We start from the raw sequence: 15,537 nt of genomic DNA on the forward strand, positions 1-15,537 counted from the left end.
GTATTTGATTGCTCCTATATATATATATATATATATATATATATATATATATAGAGAGAGAGAGAGAGAGAGAGAGAAAGAGAGAGAGAGAGAGAGAGAATACGTCTCAAATGCAGCCTATTACATTTTTACAACCAATGCTACCGAATCAATTGAGATATTTATGAAAATGATGAGAGTTCATTTATTTATTATTTGAATATTTATGAAATATGACTAGGATTCATTAATTATGATCAATGCTTTATATTAGAAAACAATAAAAACTTTTATGAAATCACATATTCATCAAATTAAACGGATGGTTGAGATTGAGTTGTATTGGTTGTACAAATGTAAATGGTTGCATAATAACTCATATATATATATATATATATGTATATAAGATTATGTGTTTACATGTTATTGATGAACATGGATGAGACATGGAAATATTGAACATGCGTTTTTTATCCAAAATTTTTGTGCAGAAGTTTTGATTTTTTAGATTTTCAAATGAAAAAGAATTACAGTGTTGAAAAGAGTTATTTAATTCCGTTGAAGTATTTAAAACGCTATAAACGTTGTTAATGATCAATCTTTACTCGTTACATTGTACAATTCAATGACTAAGCAAAGTTTGTGTAGGTAGAAGGTATCATAATTGCACCGAACACTATTTGGTACGTAGGCGTTTAATTGTACATCAGATTGTGAATTGTGGCCCAGATTGCTCATGGGACGTACATACGCTTGGACCTTGTATTATTTAACATAACATCTTACTTTATACTGCATATCTAGTTATAATATTTTGTGGGGTTATCCCACAACAAAGGAATCCAATGAAGATGTGTTAATCTAAAAGTCCACTTACCGGTCAGACTAATGTCAATATATAATCATCGATATGTAAGGCCGTCTACTCGTATGTTAAGTACGAGTTTTTGAGCAGGGTCCCAAAATTTTAGTTATGTTTGGGAAATGATTTATACATGCTTGTGAATCAAGCTCAATGAAAAAGCCTATCTAATTTAAAAAAAAAAAAAACGGCTATTTAATTTCCGAATTCTCCGATCAAAACAAAAAAGACTCTTCGATATTCTTCTTTCTTTATTATTTTAAACACTTTTTGTTTTTTTTTATTTGTAAGAATTTTAGTATGATATGAACTTTTATGTTTTATTTTGTTTATAACTCATTTTAGATGATTTATAGTTTTAGCACATGTATAACTGGTGAAACAAGGCTTGCAAAAAGATTTAGAAGGGAGGAATTACCTAAAATGACCATTTTATGCATGGTACGCTGACAAAATAACAACTTTTCGGAGATTTTTCATAAAATGACCACCAGAATCGCCTTGGGAGGGCGATTTTGACTATAAGGTACAGATAGGTCCCACATGTATATCATTTGGGGAACAAAAATCAGATATTATATCTGATATATATGAAATCACCCGCATTTTGTCCAAATCTCCCCGATTTTGACCTCTATTCATTCTTCTAGTAAAGACAACTTATGACGCAACGATTTGACACATCAATGACGATTTGACGAGACATCGAAGGCTAAATATATTAATCTTGTGGTATTCTCGATAAAATTGTAATGATCTAAACACTTCTATTCTCGCAACCCTTAACCCTTAAACACATCTACCATCACAACCCTTAATACAAATATGAAATCACGTCAAAGTGATAATGGTTCCATGCATATTCAAAGTGGCAGGTTAAAGGTTGTGAGAGTAGAAGTGTTTGGATTATTACAATTTTATAGAAAATACTACAAGATTTATATATATTACTTATGGTCTTAAAAAAAACAAAATACCAATGAAAATCGCCCTCGATGTCTCATCAAATCGTCATTGATGTGTCAAATCGTTGCGTTATAAGTTGTCTTCATTATAAGACGAAATATAGGTCAAAATCACCCCATGGGAGCGATTTCATTTTTTAACGGCGATTTGCCCATTTTCAGATATAGTATCTAATTTTTGTCTCCCAAATGGTCATGTGAGACTCATACGTACCTTATAGTCAAAATCGCCCTCTAGGGGCGATTTTGGTGGTCATGTTATGAAAAAGCTTCAAAAAATGATTATTTTGTTAATGTACAATGTATAAAATGGTTATTTTGGGTAATTTCCCTTTAGAAGACCCTGTTGATCATCTGATGCTCCCTATTTACCGAGTATTTTGCACCTATTTATGCATAGCATTCAGTTCAACATTAGATAGGCACAAACCTTAAACTGCTATTTTTTTGAATCTCGGATGGTTCCATAATTGGCTAGTTTCCCAAAATTGGAGATAAAACTCTTACTTTTATGTAAATAAATCGAAATTTCATCACATCTTGATTTTATATTTTACTTATCTATACTATATTATAAAACATTTGACAAAAAATCTTAAAAACCAATTTTTGTGCATGAAGTACCGTTTATTAATGTATATTACTTAAAACTTAAGATTACAAGTAAATCATGCGTAAATACAACTTATTAAAGCTCAATTTTTGAATTTGTATAACTAATTACAGATAAACATAATCAAATACAAGATAAACATCTCATTTTAAATATTAAAAATTTAAAATATAACTAAGATAATCATTGAGTTCTAACAGAATCATTATCTTTATATGAATTATATTGCTAAGCCAAAAATAAATTACTTCGCCATTAGACCTAAATTAAATTATAATAAAAAATTGAATTAAAGAAATTGTACAAAAAACGAGAATTTTTAAATAGTTAATTTGATATTAATATCGATATATTGTTTCAAATTTATTTTCATTCAAAGTAAAAACATTTTACTTAGAACTACACAAGCCGTATTATATCAACATAGACAAAAAATAAAACAAAAAATTAAAATGAAGATATATCTCACTGTATTATACGAGTACCCTTCTAATGCATTTTAATAATAATTATATCGTAAACATCATGTGATGTATAAACTGAGACAAATAAATATGTGATATTAGATAATATTTTTATTAAATATTTGTCAACTTTTTTAGTAAAACATATATTTAAGCAAGTATATCTTATGATCCCTTTTGATTTAATATTGTGCGTATTTTACTGGTTTGTTTTAGTTGGGTTGTTTGTAGTTTATTTATAATTTTTTAGATTTTCTTTAACTTCTGCTCTTTTCTATCTGTTTTATTTTCTATTTAATGGGTTGCCGCACCTCACAGTTGCCTCTTCTTTTTTGTTTTAATTTTGTTGGGGTTTTTTTTAATGGTCTTTAAAAAAAATATTATAATCATAAAGGTGATGCCTGATTAGTTTGAGTTTAGACTTTAAAAATAAAAAGTGTCTGAAGGTCCTAAGTTCAAATCCAACAATAAATAAAAATCCCCTTGTGCTTATGGAGGTTCAAATGCAGCGACTATGAACTACCCGCAAAACAGATGATCACCATAAAATTAGTCGGCTCATATAGCGAGTTGAATATCTAAGTTAATAAAAAAAATATTGTGCACATTTTTTCTTTTGAAAATCCGTATAAATAAGGTGGTACAACTCCAACTTCGTATTAAACCATTCGAACTTGGGCCAAGAGACACAAATTTCGTGGTGACATAATGGCTTCGTCGGCTGCAAAGCCAAGGTATGGTTTTTCTTCATGATCTTCATAAAATATGTAAATTATATTATTCATCGAAATTTTTTCATATTTTTTTGGATTCATAATTTTGTATCAAACTAAACCAACCAACATGTGTACCAACTGTACCGATTAAAGTGGTACTAACTTTACTGCTAGTAATTAAAGTGTCGTACCAAGTATGTAAATTTGGTTGGTACATGATATTGGAAATTGTATACCACAGTAGTATCATGCGGAGGCGGACCCACTCTAATGGGTAACACAAGTTTTCCTTGGTATAGTTGGTTTGGATGACTTTGATACCTAAGATGTAAAGTTTTAAACATTTAAGTACCTCGGGTAACCGGTTGAAGCATTAACCGGTTATCATGCTGATGTGACGAGTGATGTGGTGTCCAACTCAGTATTATTTGCTGACGTGGTTAGTGACATGAAATTTTTTTTAATCTAAAATTAGTCTTCAACCGGTTACCCGGGTACTTAGAAGTTTAAAACTTTACATCTTAGGTACCACTGTAGAAGACTTATTTTAACATAATGTACAATTCGATTTCATGGTTTTGCAAAATGATACATTGAATATTGTTGTTTTAACACAGGACACTCGATAAGTAAAAGAGATTTAGCTTCAGAATCGATGATAGGTGCTTGCTTTAATTTATGAAACAAAATTTGTTTCAGGCTAGAGAATAAGGTGGCCGTAGTTACTGGTGGAGCTCAAGGCATTGGGGAATGTATTGTGAGGTCCTTCTTACAGCATGGAGCTAAAGTAGTTATTGCTGATGTCAAAGATGAAATGGGAGAACTAGTTTGCCAAGACTTGGGTGTTGACTTCGTATCTTTCGTTCACTGTGACGTAACCCTTGAATCAGATGTAGAGAACGCAATCAACACCACCATTGCTAGGCATGGACAACTAGACATCATGGTTAACAATGCAGGGATTGTTGATGGTCCAAAACTTAGCATTTTAGACAATGATAAGACAGATTTTGAGCGTGTCGTTAGTGTCAATCTAACCGGAGTCTTCTTGGGAACTAAACATGCAGCACGAGTGATGATCCCCAAATGCAGTGGGAGCATTATCACGATTGCAAGTGTAGCTTCTATCATTGGCGGGGGTGCAACTCATGCATACACAAGTTCAAAGCATGGTCTGGTGGGACTTGCAAAGAATGCTGCTGCAGAGTTAGGAAAGTATAAAATTCATGTCAATTGCATATCCCCCTACGTTATACCAACTCCAATGGCATTTAAATTCTTCCACATTGATGAAAACTCAAGTGTTTACTCAAACCTTAAAGGGAAGAACATTGGACCACACGATATTGCAAATGCAGCTATCTTTTTAGCAAGTGACGAGTCTGGGTATATTAGTGGACATAATTTGGTTATAGATGGTGGCTTCACCGTTATGAATCCTTCATTTGGCCTGTTTTCATTTACAGGTTAAAATCCTAGATCACCACATCATTCTTGTGTTTTGTGTGTTCGCCTTTGTTTCTTTCTAAAGGTATTTTGCAATTTTTTTGTTATCTATTTAATGATTTTATGTTATTCTTAAATCGTCATCCTCTCGACAAAACATTACTCCTTTCAGTTATAATGTTAGTATAACTTTACTAACAGGTGGAAGGGGTTAAAAGGGTGATTTTACCCTTGACTTAACAGAGCCACCGGTAGCAGCATTTGGTTAGAGACTGTAATCATGCAAAAATGACAATCATAAGAACTAAATCCATAATTAATCGAATTTAGGGTTGCTAGTCATAATTTTCGACATACCATAAGAGAATAAATCCATCATTCATGGCTCTATTTTATAATAATTAATAGTAGCTAATATCCTTTTTAATCATATTTAAGCACAATTTTTTATCTGTTTTTTCTCAACAATTATAAGATATTGCATTACAACAAAATCGGGTTTACAGGACACTCCAAATTTCTAAGCGTCTTAATAGACCTCTTTATATGACTTAGTTTATAGGACCAAAAAATAAAGTGTCCTATCTAAAAAGACGTTGTAATAAGTTTATATGACGGCTTTTGACGTCGTAATATTTTTTTCAGGACACTTTTAATATAAAATGTCCCATTAGCAATTTTATAGGACACTATTTGAAAAACTGTCCTATAAAAAATTGAGTTTATAAGACATTTTTTTTAAAAGTGTCCTATAAAGTTGCTAATGTAATGTTTTATATTAAAAATGTTCTAAAAACTTGTTAAGACGTCCAAAAGCGTCGTATAAACTTATTACAACGCATTTAGATAGGACGCTTTATATTTTGGTTTTATAAATTAAGTTCTATAAAGTAGTCTATTAGAACACTTAAAAATTGAAAGTATCCTATAAACCCAATTTTGTTGTAGTGTTGGTAAGATTGTTTCAAGTTTAAACAAGAACTTCGTATTTTTATGAGTAAATTCAAAGTTTGTCCACAGGTTATTCATAATTTCTATTTAAGTTCTTAATTTCGTTTACTGATTTTTTAAAATATTTTTATTTTGACGATTTAATTTATAAAACTAACGACGTTTACTGAAAGTCCGTTAAATCATGTAATATGTGCATAATACATCATTTTTCAAAGACCATTTTCATCTATTTGACTTCTATTTCTTGACGTCTTTAATCTTCGTTTTAAACGTAAATAATTACTCCAAATAAAGAAATACACAAAATCATGAACATAAATCTCTCAATAATAACCTAAAAATTATAATAATTAAAAATATATAAAACCAACTAGAGGTTCAATAATTATACACTACGGCAAAATTGAGTTTATAAGACGCCTCCAATCTCTAAGCGTTCTAATATACTGTTTTATAGGACCAAAATATAAAACGTCTTATCTAAAGACGTTGTAATAAGTTTATATGACGCTTTTGGACGTTTTAACAAGTTTTTAAGACAATTTTTAATACAAAGTGTCGCATTAATAACTTTATAGGACACTTTAGAGAAAGTGTCCTATAAACTAATATTTTATAGGACACTTGTTATTATAGAATAATTTTTCAAATAGTGTCTTATAAAATTGCTAATAGAACGTTTTATATTAAAAGTGTCATAAAAAAACTTATTAAGATGCTAAAAACGTCATATAAACTTATTACAACGACTTTAAATAGAACACTTTATTTTTTGGTCCTATAAATTAAGTCCTATAAAAAAGTCTATTAGGACGCTTAGAAACTGAGAGCGTTCTATAAAACTGATTTTGTTGTAGTGATAACATAGACGCCAAAAATATAGTTTACCATAAAATATTTGATATCGTAATAAGAGACGGACCGCCTATAGTGCATACGTTAGTTTTCTCTCATTTTTATGGACTAAATTTTATAAGTTTTGAATCGGTAAAAATGACCGGCGGAAAATTTGGTGATTTATACAAAGATTTTCCGACATTAGTGTTAAATACATAAATTTGAATGGACAACTTAACATCACCGTTAATAATGCAAGGATTATTGATGAGTCAAAACTTAGGGGCGGTTTACCCAAATACTTACCCGGTAAGCGCTTACCAGTGGGAGTCAACACTATAATCTATTTTACCAGATAAGATTGTAGCATACTAAAACGGTAGCGTATGCAACAATTTACCCGGTAAACGCTTACCCGGGTAAGAGTCCTCAACATCACTTACCGGGTAAGACTCTATTCTTATCATCGTTCTTACCGGATAAGATTTTTGGTCCTTGCCATGTGAATCAAGTGAGGAAAGTTACCTGATTAACACTTACCAAGTAAGTGTTTAGTAAACGGCCCCTTAGTATTTTAGAAAATGATAAGGCGGACTTTGAACGTGCTGCTAGTGTGAACCAAACACGCAACACGAGTGATGGTCCCAAAATGTAGTGGTAGTATCATCAACACGTATGTTCTATCACCGGTGGGGATGCCTCTCATGCTTACACAAGTTCAAAGCATGATGTGATGGGACTAGCAAAGAATGCTGCCGCAGAGTTTTAGGAAAGTATCAAATTCATGTTAATTGCATATCCCCTACGTTATACCAACTCCGTCGGCACTTAAATTCTTCCACGTGGATGAAAACTCAAACGTTTACTCTAACCTTAAAGGGAAGAAAATTGGACCACAAGATATTGCAAATGCAACGATCTTTTTAGCAAGTGACGAGTCTGAGTATATCAATGGACATAATTTTGGCCGCAGATGGTGGTTACTCTGTTCTCGATCTTGCATTTGGCTTGTTTTCATGGACATGATACATTCCTAGATCGTTACATCATTCTTGTGTTCTGTGTGCTTACGTTTTTTTTCCTCTTTTTTGTCGTTTTCTTGGTTGAATAATGTCATATTCTCTTCCTAAAACCTTTCAATATGATGTCTATATAACTTCATTAGAACGTGGGAAAGAGTATAGGGACAATTTTACCCTCGTGTTAACAGAGTCATCGTTAGCACCATTTGGTTCAGGGATTATGGTCATGCGAAAATGACAACCATAAGGACCAAATTCATAATTAATCGAGTTTAGAGACGCTAACCATAATTTAAAAAGAATCTTAAATATTCTTTTTAATTATATGTAAGCAAAAAAAATTCGTTTACTTAGTTTGTTACCCAAAATCAGATGAAAAATAAATCTTTAATCCAAAGAAAAAATCTACGAATAAAACCAAGTTACAGGTCCAATAATAATATCAGACACACCATATGAATATACGATGGTGTAATAGGGGGACCCACTATGGTGTGCCACGGCTTTGTTCATTCATCATAATGTGACAAATTTAGGGTTGTGAAAAGTCATGTCGTATTAATTGTTGGATGTGATGTTCAAATGCGATGACTTCAAACTATCCGTGAAGCAAACGGTCGTCCTGAAATTAGTCGGTTTGTATAGCAGGTTGAATGTCCAGGTTAATAAAAAAACCGTTTATTGCTTGAAATTAAATTTGTTTTGTATTATTTTCTTATTTTCAGCTTTTAATTTCAAATTTAGTGTGTATTTGAAAAAAATTGGGACAAAATTCGAATATGGAACCTCACATACAAATGAGAATAGATGGGTTTTGTCCCTCGATGGTTCGAGTGAGTTCTCAGTGGCTTCCGCTTGTAATTACATAAACTCCAAAATTTTGGTGATCAATCACTCTTCTACTAGATAGATCGGCTTGTTCCTATCAAGATTCATGTATTTTCTTGGCGGTTGGGCTTGAACAAAATCCCAACTCAAGACAATCTTGATAAATGAGGAATCGACGTGCATTCTCTGTTATATTCAGTTTGCAATTTGAAGATCAAATCGGTGAGTCATTTGTTCTTTTCTTGTCAAATGGCACAGGATATTTGGATGCAAATTGGTCGATGGTGGGTTTGGATATTCCAGAGTTTAATTTCAATTCGGGGATTGGATTATGTGGTTATTATCTTTGCGGTTGAAGAAAGTGAAGTTGGCTTATTTAGAGGCGGTAGTTCTAATGGCTTTATGGGTTATTTGGTCTTTTCGGAACGAGACTCTTTTTAGGCTTCCTAAGCCTAAGAAAGTAGTGTTGTGCGATAGTATTGTGAACCATTCGTTCTTCTAGGTGACAAATAAGAGTAACAAGTTTAACAATAATTGGGTGGGGTTGGTTACAAAACCTCTTTCTTGTCTTCGTTCTTACCGGGTAAGATTATTAGTCTTTGTCATATTCATCCGATAAAAGTAAAGTGATTTAGTAAGTGCTTATTCGGGTAAACGTTTGGTAAATGACACTTAAATTTAAATTATAAATATAAAAAAATTATATCAAATAAAACATGATGCACCAGTTCTCAAATTTATCATAAATTTACAGATCGTTGTTTTTTGATGTGTGATAGTTTGACTTTTAGAAAAGTCAAACTATGAATTTGGGTTCAATAAATAGCGTTTCAATATAAAACTCAATTATGAGCTTTTAATGGACTTTTTAAAAATCAAACTCTGACTTTCAAAGGATCATCAAGACTTGACCTTTCTAGAAACTTCAAAACTGTGCTCATTTGATTGCATAAGAAAGTAACCTTCCATTTTGGTGAATTTATTTTCAGAAATTTCTATTTTGTTGTTTATGACAAGAGATTTTTAAATACTTTTCTAGAAAAATCGTTTTTTACGAAATCGTAGCGTTGGATTCATTCTTTACTTACCTTAGAGATTCCCAAGGACGAAAGTAGCTCACTTTCTTCAACCAGACATTGCTCGAACTTACAGTCAGTCTTTCGCTCGGGTTAGAACAAAGCCCAAAATGACATAACAAGGTCTATGTCGGAGACAACGGGGCAGTCGTTACACCCAGTGGCAGACATACTATGTAAAAGGTGGGGAGAAGGGCCCCCAGAAAAAGAATTTTCCTAGGTTAAAAGTTATTTTTTTTTACTTTCTACCATGGTTCTCCTCAGTAATTTCTTGTTAGGGCCCTCACCACCTAAAGAAAATATCTCGAAATCAACCAAAAAACTGAAAAAATCCCTTGAAATCGATGAAAAAAACCCTTAAAAAAATCCAAAAAAACTTCAAAAATCTCTTCGAATGGTGGAATTAGGTTAAAAACACATCGGACGACTTTGTGGGCGTTTAAGCTACCTTAAAGATGCCCCACTAGACCAAAATCCTGGATTCGCCACTGGTTATACCAACCCCCTACACCCATTGCACGAGTGGAGTATTACTTTTTTATTTACAAAGTTATAGTATGTTTTATTAATTTGCAAAAGATATAACATGTTAATTGAATTGCATTAAAACGTTGATACGTTCTCTAAAATAAAGCTTTAGAAGATTGATTTCTTAAAATAAAAACTTAGTGGGTGTTTGGGATTGATTATTTGAAACAACTTATGTTTTTTTTATACACAAAAGTCCTTATCAACTTATTGTAAGTTAGAATGGTTTAACTTCTTCAAAAACTTCTTATTACTGGTTTGACACTGGTATAAGCTGTTTATCCAAACACTCAAAAATGCTTATTACCGGTGTCACACCAAAACAAGTCAATAAATTGTTTTTATAAACAATTCCAAACACCTCCTTAATTGAAATACGTTTCATTTTAATATATTTGCTATTCGATATGGTGAATTTATGGCTTTTAAAAAAAGGGAGTTTGAATTGAAATTCTAAGAGAGTGAGTCTTTTTGAAAACTAAATGGGCTTTAAGTTTTGTTGTGTTTGGTTTGTAAGATTTCAACTGCATTCGTTCTAAATAATTTATTAAAAAAAGTTATTCCATAAATATTTTAATTTATTAGGTTGTATTGGTTGTACAAATGTGATGGGTTCATTTGAAACAAACTCTATATATATATATATATATATATATATATATATGTAGGTTAATTATTATGTAACCCTTTACATTTGTACAACCAATACAACTCAATCTCAACCATCCATTTAATTTGATGAATATGTGATTTCATAAAAGTTTTTACTGTTTCATAATATAAAATATTGATCATAATTAATAAACTCTAGTCATCTTTCATAAATATTTAAATAATAATAAATGAACTCTCATCAATTCCATAAATATCTCAATTAATTGAGTTGCATTGGTTGTACAAATGGATAAGGTTGCATTTGAAATATACCACATATATATGATATATCATATATATGTAACAACTTTTCAACATTCATACACCAGTATGATATTCGTCATAAATATAAATTTTCACCGTAACATTCATCATGAATATACATTTTCACCGTAACATTCATCATGAATATTTGTGTATGATCATATGTATACAGTAACTCTCTAGCATTTATATTAATATGATATTTATCATAAATATTAATTTTCACCAAAATATTGATCATGCATATACATATTATTTATCATGAATATACCACAATTTCAACTAGAAATACTTTAGTTTTTCTTTCTTTTCCTTTGTTGGGTTCCTGATTGATCTGGATGAGTTTTTGACTCGTCTCGATAGATTTCCCGATCCATCTCTGTAAAAGTTAAAAGTGATAGGTTATGGTTTTACACAAACACATAATAAATTAATCAATAGGTTCTCAACCGGTCTCGATGTAAAATGAAGGTGTTTTGTTATGATTTTAACATATAACCACACACACAATCAATGAATGGGTTCTAGATTAGTCGTGATTGGTCTCGATTGGTGTCGATCGGTCGACCCAATGGGTTGTCGATCGATCTCGATGTGTTCTTGATTGGTCTCAATTGATTCATGATCCATCTCGATAAAAGCTGAAAGTGGTAACCTAAGGTTTTACACACAAAAAAATAATAATAAATCGATTGATAGATTCTCGATGGAAAATGAAGGTGCTAGGTTGTGGTTTATAATACATAAACACATACCAAGTCAATGAATGGATTCTCTGACCTTTCTCGATGGGTTCTCGATCGGTCTTGATAGGTTTTCGCTTGGTCTCCTAAGGTTCTTGATCGGTCTCGATGGGTGTTGTGTTACGGTGATGAAGAAAACAAAGTCTTACGACATTGAATAAAGTGTTGAAAAGGTGATGTTAAGTTACGCACTTACAATGTCGAGCTGTTGTACACACTTGAACTTATATAAATATTTATAATGAATATAACACATATATATATATACACATACGACATATACATAAAATATGTACATATAACACATATACATACATACGACGTTATATAACACATATATATATATACCAGTTCACGTAAAAAGCGGTTCAAATGGAAAAAAAAAAACTATATCGCGATAGATGTCATATCGAAAAACATGAAATTATCAGTTTTTTGATGTAATTTGTTTGATTAAATTATTAGTAATTTTTAAGATAGTTTATTTTAAACTTTAAAGGAGTAATTTTTTTAAATTAAAAATAAAAATAAAAAATCAAATAAGATAGGCATGGATTGAATTAACTTTCTTTTATCACTATTACCTTAATTAACAAATTTAATTAAAAACGTTATTTAATGTGAGTTGTTAGATCAAATAAGATGAATGTACAAGATTGGTCCTCATGTCATTGGGAAAAATGAGTTTGTACATGAACTTTCCCCTCTTTCTCTCTCTCAAAAAAAAAAAAAAAAAAAAATATATATATATATATATATATATAGGTGAAAGATCGTGTGAAAAAAAAGAGTTAAAGTGAGAAGCGTAAGACGCTATCTGAAACCTTGATCACCTTTAATCTCAAACTTATCTATGAATCGTGCTTGATATAATAATTGATCTGATGCATCTCATCCTAATATACATCCAATAATGAATTATTTTTTTTTACGCTTTTCACCTCAACTCTTATTTTAGTCGGAATCCAACCCTATATATATCCTTAAACATTGAGAGCTCACTTGGATCTTATATTGTTTGGCATGATATTTTTACGTTAGAGTGCAAATCTGAATATCGTATTTTGTACGCAAAAATACACGAGTTTACAAAGAATGACAAAATGCATATGCATTTGTAAAATTTATAAAACATTTGGTAATATTATTTTTAATACTTGTATCTTTTAAGAAAATCCATAAAAAATATCATGTGCTTGAATATTTAAAGGAAAGTTTGAATTTGAAATCCCACAATGACTGATTTGAAAATCCCTTACAAATATCTGTCATTTTAAATCCAAATCATTGTTTCCATCACATCTCTATTACGCCTCTTTTATCAGATCTTATAATACCAACTTTTGGTATTTATTTATAAGCCATGTCTGTTTCAATTTTTAGTATCAAATATTGTATTGTTTTCTAGAAGGGTATTCCAAACTATGTCTAAACTATTTTGGTTAACTGCAACTCTAAAATATCAACCCTGATAAATTTAGTGACCACAATTGTTATGGACGTCCAAAATTGAACTCTAGGCAGATGAAATATTCCGCCGCCTCCCCTTAGACTTCTACTACTACGCGACAATCTCTACAGTTTTGTTTTCTGATGAAAATATAGATGGCAAAATAAACGTGCGATGTAACGTGTCATATGAGTAATTTCTAAATATGGTTCGTGCCAAATTGGGTTGATCGGATACCATATTTTTTGAATTTTATAAATAATTAAATTATTAAATATGATTACGAAATCTATACCATTATAATAATGATCTTATATATTTAAAGTCACAACTTATTAATTTATAAGCCAACTTATAATTAACACCTTATAATTAATATTTTATCATTGACTTATTCATAAAGTCATGTTATGTCGTTTTAATAACCAATAAGCATTTTGTATATAATATTTCTCATAATGAACATATATACAGAAGTATCATTACAACAGAACTGGGTTTATAGGATACCCTCAATTTTTAAGCGTCTCAATAGACTGTTTTATAAGAACAAATATAAAATGTTCTATGTAAAGGTGTTGTAATAAGTTTATATGATGCTTTTGGGCGTCTTAACAAGTTTTTTAGGACATTTTTAATACAAAATGTCGCATTAGCAACTTTATAGGACACTTTGAGAAAGTGTCCTCTAAACTCAATTTTTTATAGGTCATTTATTTTTATAGGACAGTTTTTCAAATAGTATCCTATAAAGTTGCTAATGAGACGGTTTATATTAAAAATGTCATAAATTACGACGTCAAAAAAACGTTATATAAACTTATTACAACACTTTTAGATAGGTCTATTAGAACACTTAAAAATTAAGAGTGTCATATAAACCCGATTTTATTGTAGTATATATATACCAACATCTGTATATACTAAATAATTCCAAAAACCACTATCCCTAGCAGTAGCACGACCACATGAGTTGATAGTTGATATTGTGATGCACATCCAAAGAGGGTTTCGAAAATTTCAAAGTATCATGTCTCACCACATATTTATTTTCATTTAAATCAGCATAAGTTCATAATCTATAAAACTTTAGAAAGATCACACAATGAGGGCATATAACTGTTATGTGCCGTTTATCAAATGTTTATTCGGGTAAGCATTTATTAAGTCATATTACTTTACTGAATGAATATGACAATGATTAAGAATCTTACCCGGTAAGAGCGAAAACGACGACTCTTACCATGGTTAGTGCTTACCAGGATAAGTTATTGCATACGATGCATTTTCATGAATAAAATCTTACCCATAAGTAGAGATTGCCAAATGGGCCCAGCCCGACCCGTAACCGCCAGAGGACCGGAACCGGCCCGGGACCGGTATGGACCGGTTGTGGACCGCCGGTTATGAACCGGTTAAGGATTTTAACCATTTCTAGGACCGAGACCGGTTAAGACCGAGACCGGTTAAGACCGGAACCGGTTATGTAACCAGTTATAGGACCGGCTCGTACCGGCTCGGTCAACAAAAGTCAACACGTGTGTATATATATATATATAACAAAACGTATATATATATATATATATATATAACAAAACATATTTTTAAACGTATTTATATAAAACATATTAAAAATTTATTAATAAACAAAAATTTGAAAAAAAAAATATTTTTTTTGGCCGGGACCGGATTCCTTAACCGGTTACCGGTAAGCTTGACCGGTTACAAGGTATTTCACCGGAACTGGGACCGGGACCGGTTATGGCAGGACCAGTAACCGCCGGTTTTTGTCTTGATTAGGACTGGTAAGGACCGGCCCGGGACCGAATTTTGGCCATCTCTACCCGTAAATAAGTGATAGTGTTGAATTTTACCGGTAAACGTTTAGGTAAACGATCCCTTACTTTTTTTGAGTTTCGACCGGTTCTATAATCAGCCAAGTTTCAGAATTTTACTAATTCAACCAATCAGAGATAAAATTACTTCTTCTTATCGTAAGAATGATATTTATTTATTTATTCTAAAAGTAATTATATCTTAAAAATCATGTGATGTATAAATTTAGGGGCCGTTTTACTAAACAACTAGTATGGGAACCGTGCGTTGCACGGTAGCATGAGTACTTTGATTAATAAT

General features: G+C 31.4%; 1 protein-coding gene and 1 pseudogene across 1 annotated transcript; both read left to right on the plus strand.

The window, feature by feature from the left end:
• Positions 1-3,591: 3,591 nt before the first annotated feature.
• Positions 3,592-5,070, plus strand: LOC112522740 (secoisolariciresinol dehydrogenase-like). The gene is made up of 2 exons (XM_025132041.1): positions 3,592-3,617; positions 4,299-5,070. Exons 1-2 carry the CDS (start codon positions 3,592-3,594, stop codon positions 5,068-5,070), a joined length of 798 nt encoding a protein of 265 aa, XP_024987809.1.
• Positions 5,071-5,168: 98 nt separating this feature from the next.
• Positions 5,169-7,862, plus strand: LOC112522743 (annotated as a pseudogene).
• The last annotated feature ends 7,675 nt before the right edge of the window (positions 7,863-15,537 follow it).

This window comes from Cynara cardunculus (genome assembly GCF_001531365.2).
Source record: "Cynara cardunculus var. scolymus isolate 2C chromosome LG 12, CcrdV1, whole genome shotgun sequence".
Lineage (NCBI taxonomy): Eukaryota > Viridiplantae > Streptophyta > Magnoliopsida > Asterales > Asteraceae > Cynara > Cynara cardunculus.

Excerpts from the sequence above, each read along its gene's own strand:
- LOC112522740 (XM_025132041.1), top strand. The coding sequence starts at position 3,592 with ATGGCTTCGTCGGCTGCAAAGCCAAG. Across the intron at positions 3,618-4,298 it reads TCGTCGGCTGCAAAGCCAAG|GCTAGAGAATAAGGTGGCCG; the intron begins GTATGGTTTTTC and ends AATTTGTTTCAG.